We start from the raw sequence: 23,827 nt of genomic DNA, 5'->3' as shown, positions 1-23,827 counted from the left end.
GGATTTTTGTAACTGTTGATTCTGCTAGGAATGTCATCCTCACCTTTAACAACATCAGTAACAGTCAACATTACATGTACTTTTAGAGCTTATTGTCACACATGGCAGCACACTCCCTCTCCTGTTCTCTTTGAATATCTTTTTAGGTGGAAGTATTTCTCTCTGTTTTGAATTCTTCTCTACTGACTTTTTCGTATTGCAACACTTATAAAAGGTAGATAAAGCCTCATTATATAGGAGAATAGCTGATTCCTGAAGGCAAATTCTAGGTTTTCTTTTCAGCTAGTTAATGTCTTGTATGAGAATCATTGCTCAGTTGTGAAATGGTTATTCTGCTCTCTGAATGACTAGGAATGTATTTGAGTAGGTAGAGGAAACTTGGTGAAAAAAAGCATTGGAAAAGCAAACTGTTCCTTCTATTCCAATCTAATTTAGGTATCAGCTAATGCAGATGTACAGATATCTGTTTAGTAGCAAGTCTAATGCTTTTGCTGTCATCTCTGTGGACACAGATGTTAGCAGAGCAAGTCAAAGCATTGCAGTGTCACTGCCAACTTGTGACTTTGGAGTCAAGACATGGTACTGCCCCAGTTTCTCCCTCTGCTCAAAAGAAGTTTAGTGGGTAAAGTTTGTTTTAAAAAAACAAACTTTATATTTTCCTTATAGTTTTGTACTGTAGTCAGAAGCACAGGAAAAAGATGATCACAGTGCCAGTTTAAAGCCCACAATTAATACATTTTTAGGACAGATCTGTTAATATGTTTGAATAAGAGGAACTGAAAGGTTCTGTAAGAATCTGTTATCGCCCTGTCCCTATTTACAGGAGGAGAGGACAGAAAAAGGGTGATGTGACTTTTTCATTAAGAAGAGACTGTGCAATTTTGAGCCCTTGTCACACAGTGAGTGGCTGAAGCTTTGGTCCTCTAACTATGCTTCCATTTTAGTTTCTATTTCAAATAAATAACCATTACAAGCTTAGTCAACAACTGAATCTTTTAAACACTATATTTACTTTTGGTTGCAGCCTTGAATTATATTTTGTTCTCAAAATAAAGGAACCACAATTTGGATGAATGTAGACTATTAATGAATGAAAATTTTCTAATTGTGATGTGACTTGTTTTTTAAATATATGAGTAGAAAAGAGAGTATTAGCTAATAAATTATAAAATTTTCCAAGTATCCCAGATTAATTTGATCTTTAAGTAAGACGAAAACAGAGTTGAATGACATAAAAGCTATCTTCTACAGTGTCATGTATTTCTCTTTAAACAATTTTGTTCACTGTCCACCTTGTATTTACTTCTGTATAAGACATTAGGCTAGGCACTAAATCTGCAATGTTTTCCAAGAGGCATATGTGTTAAAAGGTTATTCTTGGACGAGAATTTATCAAATAGATGGGAAAAAATATTGGATGAAATTCAGAACTATCATGGAGCCACTCAACTCCTGGATGAAGTGGAAACACCCTCATTCTACTCCCCCATAGCACTTCTCAGAACCTAAGCATTCATTTCCATTCTTTTTCCCCAAAGGAGCTAAAACCAAGATGTTTGGGCATTAAAGAATGAACACCAATTATTAGCTTATGGGAGCAGGAAACAATGAAAAAACCTATTTTGGTTCAATTTCAACTGAATTGTTTCCTCCCTTCATTTTTCATTTTGGCAGCCAACAAAAACCAAAACAACCAAAACCCAAAAAAACAGCCCGATCAAGAAACCCTAGTCTTCTCTTTAATGCATTAAGTATATGCATGTGTTTGTAGTTTAAGGCATTTAAATCATAAATGTCTCAGCATATTTGCACATGATCTCCTGTATACACAAGCACTTTTTATGTGCAGTTGCTTTATGTAGGCAGGTGTCTACTTTTGCACATGGAAGCATTCATCATTTCTGTAGCTGCAATTTAGGAAGACCACTGAAATGTGACCTCTGTTATGTTCTTATGGAGAATTAGAAAAATATGCTGAATTATAATCTTGATGTGTAACAGACTGGAGCTTAAATCTCACATTACTTTCATCAATTTTACCAGAAGGAGCCCTCTGACTTAACAAGGTTTTTGTTGATTTTACTATGGTAAAGACAACTGTTGGAAGGAAAGCTCATCTAATAAAGATTCACTATTTTCTCTTTTGAAAATAGTAGGCTTTAAATGTCACTGTAGTACACAGTCATGGCTAACTGTCTCTGCCAACCTGTATCCCCTTGGAAAATCTATCATTAATAATGTTATTCCTGTGAGTTAAGGAGTGCACTACCTGTTGGCAGTGGCTACACTAAAATATATCCTTCCATGCCACCATCTCATCTCTTCATTCCTCAGCTAGGTAATTTCTGCACAGATTTTGGCATGTCTTGCTCTGTGTTCAAAGACACTAATAATATGAACTACAACAGGCAGAACAAAAATAATATTGTCACATTTATTTGCTTTTTCAGGGATATTGTCATCATTTGTAGTAAAAGTATATGTGAAGCAAAGGACTCAGCTCTTTGAACTCATCATAAATTGACAAGAGACTTCTAATATAATCCTTTTATGTGGAAGACAGCTGAGTAACATGCTGGTTTTTAATGTAAATAACCTCTGATATCTAGTGAACAGTAAGGTAGATTGGATATTTAATCTGAAATCGCAATTGTGTTATAAAAATTAGCAGAGAGGTCTGAGAGTTAAAAAATATTTTGACAATACAATAAGTTCACTGATCATTCTATTTCCTTCTAATATGATTTACTACTGGAAAGCAGACCTCATATTTGGAACAAGGTAAAAGTATAATTTTTTTACAAAGCTCTGCGACTGCTTCCATTTGTAAGGAGACAGAAAGAATTGTTAAAGTAATTAACTGTCATCTCTGGTAGTGTGGTTTCCTTTCCCAGCTTGATCATATACTCACTGTTTGCTACTGAGATTTAGATCTATGAAGAATTTCAGGTACATGCTTGGACAGCTTTGCTTAGGTGTTGTCCAGAGGAATTTAGACATACTACCCGAGAGAGAGCCCTTGAGATTGCCCGTATCACCTGTATGTGGGACCCTCAACTGACCCTGATTCTAATCCTAGGTTTTACTGTCAGTAACTCCATACTTTTGAAGTCTCTCAAAAAACCTAGAGGCCCTGCTCCGCCCCTAAGTGTCATATGAAGTTATCAGAGTGTGCCAACAGTGCCATCACTGTGCAGACACTCTGCTACAGCGTTCTGTTTTGAACATCACAGTTGATGGCAAACTCATATAGAGGAGAGCAAAAGCCAGTGCAGCACTTGGAAGGTTAAGGCAGTGAGTCCAGAATGAAAGAGGCTTCTGATTTCAAACAAAAGTAACTGTGCATCACACAAATGTCATCACTACTCCTCAGTACAACTGCAAAACTTGCCCAGTTTTAGTTGCTACATTAAACATCTGAATAAATTCCCCATGTGACCTTTTTGACCTTGGTGGGAAAACAGAGATCACTCTCACCACTCTGAGGTCTTTGAGTACTCTCAGGCATTCATGAGTAAAGCAAAACACAGACAGAAGATGACACAGCTACTACTTCTCAGCTGAACAAGGAGTCTCTACTGAATAGGTCTTGTCTATTGAACAGAATTTACTGGAAAAGATTATCATAGCATATAATTTCTGTTAAATTAACTCTGCCTGATTATGAGCTTTATCAGGAACAGAAATAACCAGCAATCCTCCAGCAAATAGTTTAAATGAGTTAGCTTAAGAACTGCATTAAACTGTCTTATCTATCAAATGATGCAATCAAATTAAAAAATTATGTGCTCATAAATGAACTAGGAACAAATGTACAAAGTTGTTATGGCAACTGAAACACTGAAGTTAAAATTATGGATCCTAAATTCTTGCAAATAAAAGTAAATTAATTTCCAAGGTAATTGGAATTTCTTCGAAAAATTATTTATCACAGCATCATCTTTTATAGTTTGAACAGAATTGATTTGATGCCTTTCTAATGAAATATAGTTAATCAAGAGGAAGGTTTTAGTAGCTTATGAATTGCTATCATCTTGATATATAACTTCTAGTCATCAGTTACACTTGGTGCACCATTCCAGTTTTTTTCATTCATATGATTTTATTAATCATATATATTATATATTTTGCACCTGAGCAATTATATTGTGATTGCTGTTATGTATTGCTTTATTGTAGCTCATATTTTTGTCTAATCCATTGAATCCTACTTAATACATGCCGTTATTACTTTGAAAAAATACTTCTGTTTTATTCTTTAGCATCACATTTAAATGTGCTCATGCGCGGTGTCTGCAAAATGTGCTATTGCAGAAAAAGCATTAATAATCATTAAAACTCTTCTTGCAAACAGTTTGCTAAAGTGGATGCATGTAGAATATTGCAGTCCTTGGAAAATTTATTCTAGGAATTACAAAGATGTACATCTGCATTTTTAATAGAGTGTGTGACTGTACTGGGACACTTTCTTAAATCTTGGGGATTTTATTTAAGCCAGAGGATGTTGGGAACACTTGTGTTGTTACTGTGCTCTGTGAGAACGTGGTTTTCAGTCTGTAGAATCAGAACAGCCATAATGGAAATGAGTTTTTTGGGGTTTTTGTTGGGGTTTTTTGTTTGTTTGTCTGTTTGTTTATGCCCAAGTGGCTGGACCAATATGCAGAAAAGTTATTTCAGTCTTCTGCTAAAAATCCACAGAAGGAAATGTTACAGTTCAGCCCTGAAGCAGTGACTTTGCCGTTTGCACATATGGTTTTTCCATAGCTGACATATTATCCTACTAGATTTTGCATAATTTCCAGAGTAATTTCTAAAGTTTTTCTATCATTATAGGGTGTGGAACTGGGACATATTTATCTAGTCTCTATCTATAATGCTGATATTTTCTGATTTCTCACTCTAGTGGGGCAGAATAAACAAATTCAGCATCTTGAATCATTACTCCTACAGAATTCTAGAATCATAAAATCACTGAGGTCAGAAGTGACCTCTGGAGATGATCTGGTCAAACCTCTTTGCTCACACAGACCTACCCAGAGCCAACCACAAACAGCTATTCCCAGATGGCTTTTGAATATCTCCAAGGGTGGAGTCTCACAACGTCTCTGGGCACCTGTAACAGTGCATCCTCACAGCAGAAATGTTGATTCCTGATGTTCAGAGAAAACTTCCTGTGTTTCATTTGGAGCCTGTTGCCTCTGGTCCTGTCACTGGGCACCACTGAAGACCTGGCTCCAATCCTAGCAAAGAATCTTCTTTGTACCTTCCCTCCAGGAATTTATAGGCTTTGACAGTTTCCCCTGAGCCTTCTCTTCTTTGTGCCGAACAGTCCCACATCTCTCAGCTTCTCCTCTTACAAGAACTGCTGCAGCCCCTTCGTCACCTTCACAGCCTTTTGTTGGACTCCCTCCACTTGTTCCATCTCTCTCTTGTACTGGGGAGCCCAGGACTGGACCCAGTACTTCCCATATAAACTCACCAGTAGTGAGGAGAAGGAATTAGAGACTAATGTGGCTGTATCTTTTAAGTTTATCCTTGTCCTTCGTCTTTCTTGCCCTTCCTCCAGGTCTCTTTGAAGACAGCTTTTTACTCTATAACAAGACTCTGCAAACATTATTTTGTACTTCTCAGCTTTATCTATTCCAGTGAAAAACCCAATTCTTTCAATCATTTTTCATTGGTTACATTTTCTAAGCAGCTTATGAGTCATTTTGCCCCTCTTCAAATTCATTTTTAGTGGGTCTGTAAATATGCATATAACATCCAAAATTAGACACAATATTCTTCCAGAGGCTTCACCAGTGCCAACTATATCAAAATAATTACCTCCATGTCTTCTGTTTTGAAGTCCTGGGTACAACCTAGGATTAGTCTTTATTATTTTGCAGCAACACTGCATTTCTGTTTTAATTCCACAGAATTCCCCAAGTCTTTTATTTGATATTTGAAAGTTATTTTCCATTTTGGTTTCCACCTTTGATGTGGGTTTGGGTTTCTTTTTTCCCAAGGAGTACTTTCTGCGCTTGGTTTTGGAGTATTTCATCATATTGATTTCTGAACATTGCTTCCATCATTCAGTGTCCACTCCCTTCCCTATGTTCCCAGTGAAATTTCTTGTCTTTCTTATTTGACCACAAGTGTTAATGAAAATATTGATTGTGAACCCATCATACCTTTGTGATACATGTGTCAAAATATTCTTTATTTGACAACTACCTTTTGAAAATGGATTCTTCTAATTCAATATGTATTTCCATTCCTCTTCACAGTGATTTTATCTGCACTAATGTTTTCTTTTTTACATTGAGACAATGTCAGCTAGAAATGTGTAACAGTTTTAAAAAAGGTCAAAATATGCTACATTTTTACTTTCCTTTATCCACTAAATCAGTTACCCTGTAAAAGGAGAAAATTACATTAGTTTGACATGATTTGGTTTTGATAAATCTGTCGTAGCTGTTTGTTATCATTTTAATTATCTCCAAGGTGCTTAGAAGTGGATAGCTCAATAATTTGTATGGTATCTCTGTGGATATCAAAATTAATTCTCTAACTCTCTGAGCTCTGTTTTGCTGTTTTATATCACTGGTTATATATATATATACACACATAAATGTGTATGTGTGGTTGTGTGTGCATATTTATATATATAAGCAACATGTTTCCCTTGCCATAGTTATTTGTAATCACCCTCATGAGGTTTCAAAGATCATTAATAATAGCTCAGAGATTATGTTTTCAGGAGAATGTCATTATTCTCTTCTGCCTTGAACTCAAAACACCATCTCCTTTCTTCCTCCTTCTGACTAATCATTCCTGAGATAGCTAACACGAATGGAGAAAATTTCATTTGTTCTGTAGAAAATACTTTTCTTGAGTCAGGAGTGAAGCTTTAACAGGACTTGGCTACTTACACTTGAATTTATTTTTTTATGATGAGTTAATAAAAGTAATGTAGTAAATTTGTGAAGTTTTGTGATGTCTGGAGCAGCAATCACTGAGGTAGGTAGTTGCATAAACACATGGTGAAGTCTGCCTTATGTTAGCACGTTGTATGGAGAAGCAAGGATTTTAGAAAAGAGGTACAGGTATTTTGCATGCAAAAGACACTTCATGTCTGTCAGCAAAGCCAGTCATATTGAAACAGGCGTTGTGGAAAAGGCAGGAGACCACCTAAGTAGATACTTTATTGAGTATGTAACTACCAGTGAAGATTATATGGTGACAGCAGTTCTCAGGATCCAGCTGAAGCAGAAAAAGGAGCCAAACCCTTAGGCACAATGAGAGAAATGGGACCACACACCTGTGTGCACATACAGCCAGTGGACTGACACACGTTTTTTAGTTTCTGTGTTTGCTTCTACTTCTGAGCCATGGGTACATTTAGAAGGAAAATAATTAGATAATCCAAGTCCTTTAAAAAAAAAAAAAAAAGACGTACAAACTAAATGCATATGTTTGTGTTTAATTAGCTGCACTGCTGGTGGTGTGGTTTCCTGTGAACATGGGTTGTCCAGTCATCATAATGTGAGCAGTGTGGGCAATAACCTATTGATATCTACATCTCTCTGCTGTGGAGGAGAAGACACCAGGAAGGAAAAGGGGAAATCACTGTACATCTTTAGTCTCCAACTGTTTTTCAGCCTTTTTGGTAGATTTCAGAGCTGTAAGCCATTTACCAGGGAACATGCTTCATGTATTGCCTGTGTGATGTGGAGAATAAACCACGTCTGGTCTACCCCAGTTCCAATCTGAACCTGGTATTCAGGACAAGAGAAATGACTGGGCACTGCAGAATGCTTTTAGTAAAACTGTACCATTCCTGCTGTGTCTGGATTTGGACAAAACTGAGAGCAAAACAAAAGGAATTAATTACTTTGGAGAATGATGCTACAGCTTGGAATATGAACTCTGTGTGGTATGAACTGCACAAAAATTGTTGGCTTCAGAATTAACCTTAAATTCTTTGGCCAGTAAGTCACATAAGCCTGATACAAACCACAAATACATTTTACTTTTGCCCAAACAGAATCTTTATCCTTTCTAATTTGTTGCTGGATGTCATACTTACCCATTTTGTTTTGGAAATAAAGATTCTGACTTAGAAAATGTTGGCAGCTTTGAACGTGCAGCTTGGTTTTTAAAGCAATGAGATTTCCTTTTTTTTTTCATTTTCCCCCCCACAAAAAACTGTGCAGTTTGTGGCTGGTTTTTGATATACATTGAACTATCTGAAATGAAGAGACTCTGAGTTCTCCAGCACAATGTGAAGATGTAATGTATTCCTTAGAAATTAATAGTATCATGATACTGCTGTGATTTTAATAATAGCACATTTCTATCTGAAGACTGTAGAAATTAACACAAAATCCCACAACAAAAACAACTGAAGAGATTGCAAATCATAAGGAATGAGTGACAGAGCTGGAAACTGACTTGTGATCTGGGATTCTGCTCCCTGATCTGAGCTTCCTGTCAAAATCTGAGACTTCTGTCTGTTTCACATAGCAAGATAATAGGAAAAAAAAAATCTGATTCCAAATTAGAAAATATTATTAAATTTCTGAATAGTTTGCTAGGGAAAAAAAACCCTTTAATATATGAGTTATATCTCTTCATTGTAAAATTTCATAAAATTGACAAGTGTTTCCTAACTAGACTCGTTGTACATAAAAGTGGAAGAAGAACGATGCTGGGACCTTTTAGCAGAGAACTACGACTGTGAACAGGATAAGCTAGGACTGAAATTTTGAATCTCGCTTGTATGGTATTTCTTTGCAGTAAGAGTTTACCTTTGGTCTTTTGTTCAGAGTCTTTGGACATATCAGCTACCGTTCAGACTGGGAACTGGTGAAGGTGGACTTCAGACCATCCTTCCCCAGGGAGTGCACTGATGAAGACTATGAGTCTTGGGATCTCACAAATCTACAGGTATTCATGGTTTTGTGTTAAATGATAAAATGTTTCCATAGCGTTCAGATTCATAGAGTTATGTGCTGAGAAAATGTTTCCAAACTGAATTTGGATGCTACATGCCCAGCTTAGTCTTCTTATGCTGATTTCACAGGAGTTTAAAGTGGGAGAGGATTTTGTGTTCCCTTTGGTTGTGTGATCTGTGTCCCAAAAAAGGAGGAAGTATATCTGGGGGGCTGCCATAATAATAGGTGGTCCTGCTGGATTGGGAAGCATGTTCCATAAACTGAAGTGTGTAATATTGATTGAAACTATTTCAACATGCAGTCATGTTCTGCCAACTTCCTGACCACATACTGTATTCAGATATAAATTGCCATAAGTAAAGTCCATTCCAGAAGTAATTTAGGATCTCAGTGGACCAATCACATAATGGAGTCCAGTTGTTTTGGGCAATACCCTTTTTGCAGTAATGTACTAGGGCTGTGCTTATCCTGATGCTCTGGCCAAATCCACTTTTCAGAAGCTAAATTCTCTGTGCAACGTATTGATTAAAGGGACCAATATGAGTCAGGGTTTTTTGTTAAATGGAATACATCACATTTATTCATAATAATTCTGATTGTTATGTCTGCTTCTTCCACCAGGGTTGGTTTATTTTTTGCATACTACTCAGTGTTACTCCAGCTTTCATTTTCTAGTTCTCATGCCTAATTTTACACCTCTTGTTTGGGACTGCTGTGTGTGAACAAAGAATGTTATGCAGCTCTGAGCCTAAGGAGTAACAGTATCTTGGGATATTGGCTAATTTCTGAAATGTCTTTCAGAAACTAGAAACTACTAAAATGACTTTGACAGAGTGCTTGCAGCTGTCCAGTTACCAGTGGAGTGTGTATGGAGGGAGTTCATTCCGTGTCCACGTGGTTGGTGCTTCAGGTGGACAGCCAACACAAGATATGATGATTTAGAGAAATTCAGCTATCTGCAGCTAGAAGAGATTTTAAAATTACCATTCAGAGCTTTGTACCACAGGCTGGGCACTCATGAAACATAAATTGCACTTGCATTTTCATGTGCATCTTCAGATTTAAGTCCTGGAAATATAGCCTGTGTTGCGACTCTGCAATGACCTGTTGCAGTGGACAGCAGTGGATGTGAGGTCTTTCTATATCTGTACATCTGAGGATCAGAGGGTTGATAAAGTTTACAGTCTTGGCAGCAAGGCCAGCCTTTCTCAGGACAATTCAAGGTCTGTGTGGTGGAGGTTCTGTTGCAATAAGTCCAGTGCTTTGATATTCAGGGTGATCGTTGCATCATGGGCCAGCAGAGAAGCTTTCGGAAGAGGAAGATTTCATCATGGTGCATTAAAGGGAAAAGTTTCACATCAGCTCTCACATCCAAAGTTTGTGAATGTGTGAACACTGATTTCTTATGGTGAGTCTGACTGTGGGCCTTTTGACTTATTGCTAATAAATATTTACTTAGAGTTTGAGATAGGTTTATTTTCCTCCTTTTTCCCCAGTTCCTACATAGCCATGTATAAGCAAATAGGTAAGCTGTAATTGAATAACAGGTTTCTTTTACATTTGCATTTGTTTAAAAACATTGCCATGTTTCAGTATTTGTTTCACCTGACTGAACAAATTCTGACATTCTTCTCTATTGATTAAAACTTGAAAAATGACCATTGAGTTAATTTTAAAGGCAAGCAAGGCCTTTCTACTTTAAATAAATAAATAAATAAATAAATAAAATGCTTAGTCTGAGTGTCAAAGGAAACATTTAAAAAATCTTTTTTTACCAAGGGACGTAATTTTGCAGAACTGACAAAGTAATTGCAATCAGTTTTTCCCCAAGTGTACACAGTTCCCATTGAAATTAGAACAGAATTGGCTTCATCAACTTACATGTTCATCTAGTAGAATAACACTGAAAAAATATATTGACTTTGAAAAATGTAATGTCATTCACCCCAAACTGGATTGCAGAGTGAACTGGGGATAGTAACAATTTTGGTGTTGATGTTTTTCAGTGATTATGGGTTTGAACGCTCTGCACCTCTGAAGTCAGAGTCGAGCAAATGCTTTGCTGACTTTTGGTTTAACCCAGAAGCGCCTCCTGAAGACTGTGTGTTGGGGCAGGCATACACCAGCAGCACTGGGTGAGCTGATTTTGCATTTCACAGGCTTGATGAGGCTTCCAGAGAGGGGGAGAATATTTCAACCAGAGCCTTAAATGTGGTTTGAAAGAAATTCACATTTAAATACTTAAATGGAGTCTACAAGAGGGCTGGAGAGGGACTTTACACAAGGACATGTAGTGATACGACAAGGGGGAGATGGCCTTACACTGAAGGAGGAAAGGTTTAGATTAGATATTAGGAAAAAATTCTTTGCTATGAGGGTGATGAGACACTGGCACAGGTTGCCCAGAGAAGCTGTGTATTCCTCATCTCTGGAAGTGTTGAAGTCCAGGTTGGATGGGGCTTTGAGAAACCTGATCTAGTGGAAAGTGTCCCTAGGCAAGGGGAGTTGGAATGAGTTGATCTTTAAGGTCTCTTCCAACTCAAAGCAGTCTGTGATTCTATGAAATGTAAATAAGGCAAACTGTAAAAACTGGGAAATGGAAAAATTCTGATTCTGACTTAGGGCATAAGCAGAAGCTTCCTACAGACTAATGAAGGAAAAATATTGCTTTGCATGTTCACAGTAGTTAAAAAATTAATCCATTTGAGAAGATGGGGAGCTATCATTTCAGAATTTTTTTTTTTTTTTTAATTTTTTGTATCAATTATTGCACTTCTGATAGGAATGTTCATTCAGAACCTTTTCTTTTAGCTCATTTATTGGGTTCAGAGTAATTTTCATTTTGGATCCAATGAATTACTCTGAGGAACTGGCAACATCTCACAGAATTTCCAAGTTTCTCACTTCCATAAGGGTAAGGAGTTCTGTGGAGAATAGATTCTTTTCCTGACCATATGGGACACTCAGAATCAAAGGAAAGCTTTAGTAACTATAAACAATACTGCATAGAATATGTACTACAATGCAGTCTGACGTCTGTGCTGAGAATAACTTGCAGCTGGCATCTATTCTGGCTTATCATAACACCATCACAGTCGGTTGTGGAGATGAGAACCAAATGCTAAAATGTCCAATCTGACAATGGAGTCACAGTCCCTCTGTATATTTACCTTACTGAGGAAAATGCTGCCTTTTGGGTTGTGGCTGACAGCTGTGATATACAGAATGGGAATTCAAAAGAATGAAATATGACTCTGGTTTTAAAGGATGTTTAAAAATAACATACCTGTGTGAAAGTGATCTGTAAATAATTGCTGTACACATCCGACTATTTCATTATTAGCACTTTAAAAGTGTGAGTCTTTTCACTCTTTTATATGGTTATATTAAACAAATGCTTTAAGTGTTTTAAGAAATGAATGGATTTGAAAGCAGCAGTTAAGCAATTAGTTCTGGGTTAATGCAGAAGCTGTTTGGTGTAATTTCTCCCTGATCTCTGGGATTTGAACCAAGACCTCTGGGAGCATTGAAGACTTGGACGCTAGAAAAGGAGACGGCAGAGAGGACAGCAGACTGTCTAGGTCCCCAAGGGCTAGTCAGGCATGTTTCTAAGTTGGAAAACACAGACTTCAAATGCATGCAAGTGAAATTCTCATCATGCTTCACACCCCCTTTCTTCAGCAGGTTTCCCATAGTAAAGTCAGTGTCCCCAGTGAAAGTACTTGCATTGTGAGTTGGCTTGGATCATTTGCAGTCCTGTCTGTTTGTGATGCCAAGGAAAGTGCAGTAGCTACAATAACACATGCATTTGGTGCCTTTGCTGGCATTCTTTTGCTTATCTCCAATTCACTGTGTCCACTGTTTACTGTTTTTGCAGGTACAGGAAAGTTGTTTCTAATGTGTGTGAAGGTGGAGTAGACCTGCAGCAGAACTTAGCACACCATATGTGCCCATTGATCGCTCCCAAGGGACTTCAGATCAAAATCAGAGAAGAAAGTCTGGCTGTTAGACCTGGGGAAGACATCACCTTCATTGTCCAACAAGAGCAGGTAGTAATGAACATTGGCTGTATGGAAGTTGAATCCATGATTTTAGGGTTAGTTTCATTCCTACCTGTTTTGCTGCTGAATGAAGATTAATTTGTGCTTCAGACAAACATTAACAGCTTTCTAAGTACTGAAACTTGATTTCAAGTGAATAAGACAAGCCAGTAAACTCAGTGAACCTCTAAATTCTACCCACAGAACAGGATTTATCTCCTCAGCAGAAAAGGCACTGGTTTCTTGGAAAGTCAGAGTAACTGCATTACCAAAGTGTTCTTGGACTGAAAATTTCAACTGCTGTATCAGAGAAGAACAGAAATGCAGAGAACATTTAATACTCAGGTTTAGGTGTTTTTGAGAATCGGCTTTTCAGAAAGGAATGAGGCAAAGCTTTACAGAAATCAGCAAGTAGCTCAGAATAAAAGTATTTATTATATATTGGTTTTGTTGCCGAAGATGTGGGGTTTTTTTCTGTTTAGTGAGAAACAATGCCCTAAGGCCGTGACCAACAGCAGCGAATAACTTTTGGATGAATTGTTTGCCATGGGTTTGTTTTCTCATGCTTGTGTTTTAGCATTAGGCTATAACTGCTCTGCTCAGGTTACCAGAGTATTGTAATCCTGGCTAACCCCACTGGTTTGCAAGAACTTGAAGAAAGTTCACACATTTTGGCAAACCTGTGCTATATAAATTGAGCACTTGGGATTTATTTCTGTAATAGAATCAAGAAGGTTACGTGCAGAACGCTGGGCTGCTTAATACTTCGCAGGCTTTGTGTCCCAGTGCGTGCAGTGCCCCAACAGTTTGTGTGGCAAGTTCTGCTGCCTTCTCTTTTTAGAGTTTGTTTGGAAATGTTTATTGTAAGCCTAGAGCATTTGGTTACAATTTGGACTCTTATGATTTTGATTGGCAGTTTGACTTTTTTCCTACTGAAGTTTTCATAAATCTCTGTGGCAATGTGAAAAACATGTAAAATTGTTCACAAATCTTCAGAAGTAAGGAATCTTGAAGAGAATTCCTTGCTGTGTTTTTTGGTGAAGTCTTTGCTCCATACATCAAAGAGGAAGACAGATTTAGAAGAAATGTAGCAGTTTGGTGCCCTCTATGGCTAAAAATAATATTTAAACTCAAATGTCCTTAGCATTGCTTAGGATTTAATCTGTATGACAAAGTCTAATGAGAATTCGTAACGATTACTGAGTTCAAGAAACATCTCTACTACAACAAACTAAAACATACTACTTTCTCTGGTGAACAAAATTAATTTGCTAGTTTCTGTGAATGCATGTTGTTAGGTGCAGGAATACCAGAAATCAGAGGTTAAAGGAAGCAGGCTTCTGGTACATTTGGGCAGTTTGCAACTGTCTTTAGAAATAATAATAAGAAATAAATACATCATCATTATCATAATTTTTCTTAAATTTTGTTGGCTGAATATATGAATAAATAAAGTTATGACAATCTCTCTCCTAATTTTTATGCAAGTGGAAGCTCCAATTTCCTATAGATTTAGATACCTTTTCCCTTTGTCATTGTTTTGCTATCTCTCCATTCTCTCTGTTTTCACTGGTCAGGACATAGAAAATAGTGTTTTGAAGGCAGCACTCTCGTCTTTACACTAGGGAAGCCATTAGAATAAAATGTTAAGAGAATCTTCCTCTACTGTCTTTCAGTGCTGGTTTCAGTCTCACCTGGAAAAAATACATGTGTATACTTGTTAGCATAAGAAAGAGTGAACAAAAACTGCAGGCAAGCTGATGTCATCTAGAGATTCCACTTACTAACACATTGCTGGCAAGGAGATATCTCTTTTGCTTTAAACTTTAATAACATATTATCTCCTCTGCAAAATTCTACTCTTTTGTTGTCAAAAGAAAGATGTTATTTGGGAAAAAAAACTATTCACAGTGAAGAGGCTTTCACAATTCTTTATGTGTCTTGAAATTGGTGCTTATATATTTGATAATCCTACAGGTTCCTTATTATGGGTATTTTTTACATTATGAGCAATATCGTTTCATGAGATAAAACATGGAAGAAAATCATCCACACTGAAAAATAATAGAAGGAGGAAATAATAGTATGTTTTCCTTCCTTTTGTAATGGCAGGGTACGTAGGTTGTAGGCATGGTACCTCCTTTGATTTTCAAAGAATCATAGAAATATAGACTGACAGGCTGGAAGGGACCTCAAGGTTCATCTGATCCAACCTCTTTTGGAAAAAACAGGGCTGGATAAGATGCCTGGCACCTGTCCTGCTAAATCTTGGAAGCATCCAACTTTGGGTAATTAACCACTTTCCTGGGGAGATTATTGCAATCATTGATTGTTGTCAAAATAAAAAGAATTACATTAGTGCTGCCTTTTAGGATTAAATTTTGAAATAAAGCAATTTCAGACAGTGCCTTTTGGAGAAATGAAGTGATTTTTGAATCCTTTAATGTCAACCCTTTTCTGCTTTGATGGCCTTCCATGTTAATTGACCAGCATACGTGTGTATACACTCCTTTCCTAGAGGCAAGGAAGTTTTTGAAATCAATACTTGTGTTTTCACAACAAAGAGGCTTTTCTACAAAGCCTGGCTGCAGCAGGACTGCAGCCTGTCTGATTTGCACGGCTGTGATGGCCATGATCTCTGGCAAGCAAGCAGGAACATCCACTCTGCTGGAGATCAAGGAAGCAGGGCCTCTCGCTCAGACAGTGCTGCCAGTAGTGTTGAGAAAATGTTGCTGCTCGCAGCTAAAACGAATTATCCTTTGGCTGCATCCAGATCACCAGTCCATGTGGCACAGGCCTGATTTCTCTCTTGAGCAGCCATGCCATGACAACATGAGTGATGAGCATGTTTGTCCTCTGACAGTGGTATCAGTCTTGTGGTACTTTAGGCCTGAATTCAGGAACAGTGTCACTTAAAGGAGCACTTAGCAGAAATATGATGAATTATAAATTCCATAAGACGTTTGACATGACAGAATTATTTGACTGGGCTTTTAAACCATTTCCCAAACTCAGCTGAGTGATCTGCTTCATTAAGCATGCATCTATAATTTTGCACTAGAGCATGTTAGTTCTTGGCATGCTGGTAGATCAGTGTAACACTCTACAATACAACTCTATGTGAAGATCCCAGCTTGGGTCTTAAAGGCCACATGGCTGACACTAAGAAGGTGTGGCTGGAAGGTGTTGTGAAGAACGTGTCAGACATTTAATTTTACTTTATAATTGCAAAGGCTAGAAGATCATGGGAGGAGTAGTAAATTGCTAAAATAGCAATCTTCTGTTGCTTACAATCACATGAGCATCACTTTTGAACCTGAGGCTGCCCTGCACCATTATGTTACATAATGTCCAGCTGCATTAAGAGAAGAGTGATGGTTTCTGTGCCATACAGCTTGGTTAGTGGTTTGGGGTACATAATTTTAAGGTAGCACCTTGCTCTGTAAACATGGTATTATCTCTATTAGTGCACAGAACATCTGTTGCACTAAGGTAATGGCCATGGCAGTAGTGGTTTTACTGCAGCTGTTGCAATTGGGTCAAGATGTCTGGCTGGGGCTGAAAATGCTACTGTGATTCCATAAAAGGTTATGAACACGTGTCCTGTCTATTTTGGTTGTGGCCATTTAAGATATTTTTGATGTATTTTCCTTTTAGGGTGATGTATTGAGTACCAAATACCAGGTAGATCTTGGAGATGGCTTTAAGGCGATATATGTGAACCTGACAATGACTGGAGAGCCCATCCGTCACCGCTACGAGAATCCTGGGATTTACCGTGTGTCCGTCAAGGCTGAGAATGTGGCTGGGCACGACGAGGCTGTGGTGTTCGTGCAAGTCAACTGTAAATCAGCTCTCTGGTTTTCTTACTTTCATCACTGCATAAAAACCTCATGTCAGCTACGAAGTAGGAAAGAAAATTACTGGTCACAATTAGGAGAAAACATATTTTTTCAATGTCCTCATGCAGCCTTTCAGTGTTGTGTTGGTAATGCAGAGGCTTGTGAACCTAATCCAGTAGGAGGTCAGAATCAGTTTTGTTTGGATTTGGCAGAAGGATGGTTTATTAATCTTTTAAATAACAAGCATGCTTCAGTATAAATTTCAGGTTTGATCCATCTTCCTGATTCAACATCCCTTGTCAGCCTTAGCAGCTAAAATTTAATACTTCAAACTATGTCTTTGTAAAGCTTCCAGGCGCAGTGTAAAGCAAATTAACAGACATGTTGGGAAACATATGAGCTCTTGTATGGTTTTAAAAAATCGTCAAAATCTCAGTGGTTCTAAATCTAGATTTTAGGTAGTTAATTCTCACAGAGTTTGAAATGGTGCTTGGCTATAACTTCATGTTTGTAGGCAGTATTACTTGACTTATGCTTCTCTTCCTCTCCTTAATTAAGACTGAGGAAACCCAATCAAACAGATATAAAATAAAGAATAGCATGGCCCAGGGAATATCATGCACCATTGCAAACTTAATGTACCTCAGTCATCTCATAACTGAAATGAAGAAGAAAACTCAAAAGTGGAACTGATTTTTCCTCTTCCTTTGAGACACAAGACAACTATTGCCTGTTCTCAGAAGCTTCAAAAATTCAGAAACTAGTAACATCAAAGGAAAAGATATTCATCTTGCATTCTTCAGGTGTCTGTTTCCCTCTCTTGTGAGTGGTGTGTCTTCCATCCTAATCCCAAAGCAAAGGAAATCTCTGGAGCCATATGCCAGCTTGTGCACAGAGCTATCTGCTTTATGTCAGCTTGTCTAGTGACTGCTGATATTTATGTATTTTGCTAGTCAGAGTTTCCAGTTCTTTGATTAACAGATGAATCCAAACACATTCATGCCAAAGACCAGTCTCCTGTTAATATCAATCAGAGAGAATCAGAATCAAATTTTACACCTCAGTTTCATTATCTGTTGTGTTTGTTTTTTAAATCATTTGACAACTCCAGAGAGCTCAGATAAATTACTTTGGGCTTCACTGTTACTTTTAAGAAACCTCTAGGTGGTGAGAAGTGGAGTAGGCAAAGAAATAGTCGATCTGTACAAGCAATGAACAGGAAAAAACTCTGTGTGACATCCTTCTCTCCAAGAAGAACTTCTAACCCTTCAGAGACTGACAGGCAGTAGCAAGCCCTGATGGAAAGCAGAAGACTTTCTCAAAGTGTGCTTTTAATATGGCCTTTGTTGGGATAAACAGTGAAACTAAAAGATGTTGATTTTCTTTTATGCAGCAGGTTTTAAAATTGGAAAAAACAGAATTATTTTAGACAAGTAGATGGTGCACTAGGGGGACTTTGGTGCTGGAGTGCAGAGGCAGCAGGGCACTGAGGCAGATGTGATCCCTTCCTGAGCCTGCCTTGCACAGACTAGCAGACTCATGGGAGTGTGTTACACAGCCTGCTTGAGAAAATGCTTTCCATGTGATTTGCTCTGTTTAATTTTTTTAGGTAAATTACAAGATTTGAGGAAATTAGTTGGCACTAATTAAACTGCAATTTCTACATTCTAGTGAAACACTAAAAGCCATTAAGGGATATTTTTCACTGTGGAATACCATGAAAGCAGGAATCTCTTTCAGGAGTCAGCAGTCTCCAACTGATATATTCTCAGGGAATTTTTTCAGAGGCAAATGGTGGAGGAAATATTTTTTCACTTCTGCCAAGTTGTTACGGGATACTCTGTAATGCAGGACAATTATAAGAATTTTGGCCTGTCATCCAAATCATGCTTTCTGATCCAGATTAAACAATCTACAACTTTCTAATGAACCACAAGAGAAATTAGAAATTAGAATTAGAATAAATGTGAGTCGGCAACTGTAAAGGCCGAAGAACTCAGATTAAAATGAACTGAAGAAGAACTGAATACATACATTAATACATATGCTGCATACATTTTATTTTTTATATGAACTATGGGAACTATGAACTATTTTTTATATGAACTAGGAACTATGACCTTTATACTGTGGAACTTTGGACACTACTGAAATTTTAACTTAAATAAAAACCATATAACTTCAGTCTTAATTATTCATAGCACACTTAAGGGTGCTATGAAGCTTGTTCAAATGCATTATAGAATTGTGTGGCAGACAAGCAGAAGGATTTGAAGTAATTATTTTCAGCTTTATTTATTTAATATATATTAAATAGTTATTTAATATATAAATATATTTATTTAATATATAGAAACATATATAGAAACAGAAAAGTTGAAATTAATCATCATTCAAGTACCAAAAAACTTGTCATCTAAAAATTTTGGAAAAGAAAGTAATCTTCTTCAGGAACAAAACCATATCTCAAAGTGATCTGTTTCCTCTGTGCAAACACAAACTTATGGTGAAAGCAAAAAAGTTTCTCATATCCTTACAGAAAGTAAATATATTTCTAGGAGGAACAATTTTAATGAAATTCCTAATATTTCTGAATTTTCTTCAGGACACCATCACCAAAGAAGCATTTTTACTCCTCTAGAAGCTGCTGGAGAAATTATTTGTTAAAGCACCTGACATTACTTTAATTCATGTAGGTGGTTAAAGAGTTACTGGAGAAAATGCAGAGTGAAGGTAGAGCCTTACATTTGGATGAAGCATCACACAGACCCGGTGAAGTGAGGTAGAAAAGGAGTTTGGACAAGTTGCTCTCAGAATTTCAGTCAGTTTAGTCAAAGTGAATTAGAAGTGAACAAGCAAGAACTTGACTCAGTTCAAGATACTTCAAGATACAAAATAAGATAAACAGTTTAGACCAGTGTTAATTACCTTTAAGTCTGCACTAAGATGAAAAACCTTTGAATGAGTTAAAAGATATTTAGAATGGAACAGAAATGGATGGGTTAGTATTTATTCTGTGTAATGAATGAATGTTGAGCTATACAGTGGTTTCATATCTCAGGGAGTTGGTGCAGGTGAAGAAGTTAAGAAATTCTAGTTATCATCCTGTAGTGTTAAAAAGCTTTTACCTTCAGACACTCTGATGAAAATATACAGGGAAACCTCTGAGGGAAAGATTTTCTTTCAACACAATTATTACACTGTGAAACAGCACAACACCAATAAACACAACACTTACAAGCAGATAAAACTGTTGTAATGATGCATTTCTTTTAAACAAATAATAATGTTTATGGTTTTGGTAGTTCAGAAAGGAATAAACTTACTCTAAGGCACATTTTGTAGTCCAGAGGTTATCTATTTTGATTGGAAAATAAATGCTCCCCTGATCTACACATCTATTTTAAAGCATGCATTAATGAGATTTTTTGTGTGGTGTGAGCCTAACAGCTGATATTTTATAATGAAAATGAGTAGTCAGCAGCATTCTTTTTCAGTTTTCTGCTTTTCCCTTAGCAATTTGAGATTTGTTAGATTTCTATTCATTTTAATCTTTTGTTACTAAGTAAAAAAAAAAAAAAAAAAAAAAGCTGAGATTGCCTTTTCCACTTTTTAACTGGAGTATTTGCTTATGTGTTCTAGAATTGGACATGAATTAAAAGAATGGGCTTGAGAGAAGTGTGTTTTGTTGATCTGTCTTATTGCTCTAAGATTTTGTTTGAGGGGTCTTGGAGTGATCTGGGGGATGTTTTTTGGTTGAAATGAGGTCTTTCCAATTCTGTCCATATCTTTCAACATGGATGTAAAAGAGGGAGGAAAGGAGGGAGGGAAAAATAAATTCAGGACATTATGGTCAACAAATGAGAGGCTTTTGGGGAAGGAAGTGTTAATAAATTGATGGATTCTTGTTCAGTGATATTTTTGGAACTTTGTTCAGCTCCTCTCCAGGCTTTAAATTTAGAAGTGATTCCAGTCATTGGGAGAAACCAGGAGGTGAACCTGACAGCCATCATACTGCCTAGGAACCCTAATTTGACAGTTTTCTACTGGTGGATAGGAAACAGTCTTCAGGTACACAAATGGTTTTGACTGAGATTATTTCAATCTCTTTCCAATAAAGGTTGTTTCTTCATTTCTAAACTGTTTTCTTTGTGGGGGAGAAATCATTACCTGTGGAAAAAAGCAGCTTCTAGATGGGGATGGATTTGGGATCATAACTGGTGAATTATGCAATTCCAAGCTAATAATGTGAGTGATGTAAATTAAAGTGCTGAACAAATATACATATACATATAGATTAATTTGGGGTTTTTTTTTTTCATTGTATAGACAAATATTACCTGGGAGTCTTAAATAACTGTCATATCAAAAATAAATGTGTTATCCTAAAGGATATCAAAACAATCTAGTGTAAATCATTTGGGGATCAAAGTCTATATAAACATGTCCTAGAGCATTAAATATCCAAGTATTTCTATTGGCAGTATTTGTTGTATAGCTGGGTTAATTTCTTTTAAGGCAATTTTTTCAAAAACAGATAAGTAAAATATTTTCTTTATGAGGCAAAGTGTGACAGAGGAATGGTTCAAATAAGTGCAGTGAACTTTCTTCTTGTGAATGTGCTGTTGACTGTAACCCCAGCCTGTATCTGTTCATCATTATTGACTTTGCCATTGCAAGAACAGGCACTGTGGGTCTTGTGAAGGGTCTTGTCATTCTAAAGGATGTGGTAAAGCAACAGAATATCTCAGCTCCACCTTAGAGGTTACCGTGGGCTCTAAGTTGACAGCATTAATCCTTTTGACCCAGACATACCCTACATTTTTGAGGCAAATGACTTGCTTCATATAATCTTGTAGAGATTGCTGAGTCTCCCTCAGACTCCATTAATTTTAGTGGGATCTAACTGAAAACCTAATATTCAACTGATTACTCTAAAAGAAATATTTTCCTCATCTGGCTGGAATTCTGATTATATAGGATCCTTTTAGGGAAAGAAAATAATCTACATTGAAAATTGTAATTGATCAATTTGATAAAACATTGAAAAAATTAAATAGGATGTGAATTTTTTTTGTGCTATTTTTAACAACAGTTTCTTTCATCACTGTTCTCATGGTTGTTGCTGAAATTCTGTTTTCAACTGTTCTTTGGTTTTTTAAAGCCACTGCTTACATTGGAGAGTTTTCTGGTGACAAAGTTTGCTGAGACAGGTGATGTCAGAGTTACAGTGCAAGTTTCCTGTGGGAGCTCTATGCTTCAGGACTCAAAAGTTGTTCACGTTTTTGGTGAGATGTTAGACCTTTTATTTTTAATTTTTTTAAATTTTTTGTTTGTTTCTTTGTTTCATATGTATTTTTATTGGATCTCTAAAACCAGCCCTACCGCAAGTGAGCCTACCGTGTATATATATATATATATACACACATATATATATAATATATATATGTTAGATATATGTGTTAGATATAATTATATATATATGATATATATCTGTATCTAATGTCTAGATTATATCTAATCTAATGCCAGATTTAATTGTTGAAATTAGAGGCATGAACGGTCACTAAATAACTCCACTAAGCTGAACAGTGGGATTGTATGGGAGGTTTAATCTCAAACATTTTGTTTCCTCTGCTTATTTTAGATGTTGCTGTGGTTCTCAGATCCTATATGTGTTTCAGCAGTATTTTGGCCTGTGGCTAGAAAGTTTGCCAGAATTATTTAAATAAAGTAGTCTAAATACCTCTGAAAAAAAAAAAGAAAATTTAGTTGTGTATATGCTCTCAGCATTGAAAACCATGTGAATTAATTGCCTTTTATCACAATGTGTCACTGTTACCTTGATGTTTATCTGAGAATTTGGATCAAATATAGCTCTGCTGTAATTATTAAATAACCCTTCAGCTCTTGTTCCACACTGTGCCCTGGTGCGGCTTTTTTGTGTTTTATAATGTGGTGACAAGGCATAATATAGTGTGGAAAATGTAGTGCTGGGAAATTATTTACATTTGTATTTGTGCTGTCACATGTGGGAATTGTGATAAGTATAAAAGCTTTTATTTTAATGCAGAGCTAAAAGCCTTCAGATATCATGCAATTCAAGACGTGATACATCTCTATTGTCTGATGAAGATTCTGTTATTTTTGCTTTTAGTGTACTTACTAATTTGAAATAATGGCAAAATCCCCACTTATGCTAAATGGAGCTTTCATGAACCTTCGCCTTTTCTAAGATAAATGGATATAACATTTGTGCTACCACTTATTAATGCATCAGCATTTTAGAAATCTTTAGAAGTATAAACCCCTTAGTGTGACTACATCAATGGCTTTATCAATCCAATTTTTGCCAATCCTGATATCAACAGCATTAAAGTACTGGCCATCAGGAAGATAAAGAAACTTTTGAAAAAGGCCATGTTAAAATAAAATTCTGTTGGAAATACTGGGGGGAAGCAGGTTTGACTTGTGCATTCCAGAGGTTTTCTATCCCTGCTTTGCATTAAGTTCCCTAGGTTTTCATTCAAGGATCCTGTAGGGAGAAAGGGAAGATATTAGAGACTGCTTTCTGAGGATCAACCCATTTCTGGTATTTCAGGTATTTTTGACAATATCCAGAGAAATATTGTGGGTGTAGCTTTATTTTTTCTTCAAAGAGAGAAGTAGTTAGCCTTTGTCACATCATATCTGTTCTTATTTTTGTATCTAATTTATGGAGTAACATATTCATTTTATATGGAAAAACAGGAATGTGTAGTAGAAAAACCCCCATATGTTTATGATTCAGTGAGAATAAAATCCATTGGTGCATTATCATTTCAAATAAAAGAAACCAATGAGTTCTTTTTAATACTCCTTTATTGACCTAGGGGAAAATTGTTTGGAACATTATGACCCCAGAGCCTGTATGTAAATCTGCTTCATTCCCTTTTCTTCCTCCTTTTTTAGTCTTTGGGCACAATTTTGATGATGTTCATGAAAATACAGAAAGAAATTCAACACC

The 23,827-nt window shown here is 36.6% G+C and overlaps 1 protein-coding gene across 3 annotated transcripts in view; it reads left to right on the top strand.

The window, feature by feature from the left end:
- The window catches only part of SORCS2 (sortilin related VPS10 domain containing receptor 2), a 525,812-nt gene that overhangs the window by 471,218 nt on the left and 30,767 nt on the right, over window positions 1-23,827 (top strand). For all 3 annotated transcript variants that reach the window (XM_088056209.1, XM_088056207.1, XM_088056208.1), the window contains exons 15-21: window positions 8,811-8,931; window positions 10,214-10,347; window positions 10,946-11,074; window positions 12,817-12,988; window positions 16,637-16,823; window positions 20,759-20,892; window positions 21,986-22,109. In XM_088056209.1, coding sequence (XP_087912335.1) covers window positions 8,811-8,931; window positions 10,214-10,347; window positions 10,946-11,074; window positions 12,817-12,988; window positions 16,637-16,823; window positions 20,759-20,892; window positions 21,986-22,109 — 1,001 coding nt within the window. The remainder of the gene's footprint in view (window positions 1-8,810; window positions 8,932-10,213; window positions 10,348-10,945; window positions 11,075-12,816; window positions 12,989-16,636; window positions 16,824-20,758; window positions 20,893-21,985; window positions 22,110-23,827) is intronic.

The sequence above is a fragment of the Pseudopodoces humilis genome, chromosome 6 (genome assembly GCF_049639895.1).
Source record: "Pseudopodoces humilis isolate 2021_Gansu_Grassland_sample_001 chromosome 6, ASM4963989v1, whole genome shotgun sequence".
NCBI classification, from domain to species: Eukaryota; Metazoa; Chordata; class Aves; order Passeriformes; family Paridae; genus Pseudopodoces; species Pseudopodoces humilis.
The sequence above is the reverse complement of the archived record's forward strand: the minus strand, read 5'-3'. Positions and strand labels throughout refer to the sequence as shown.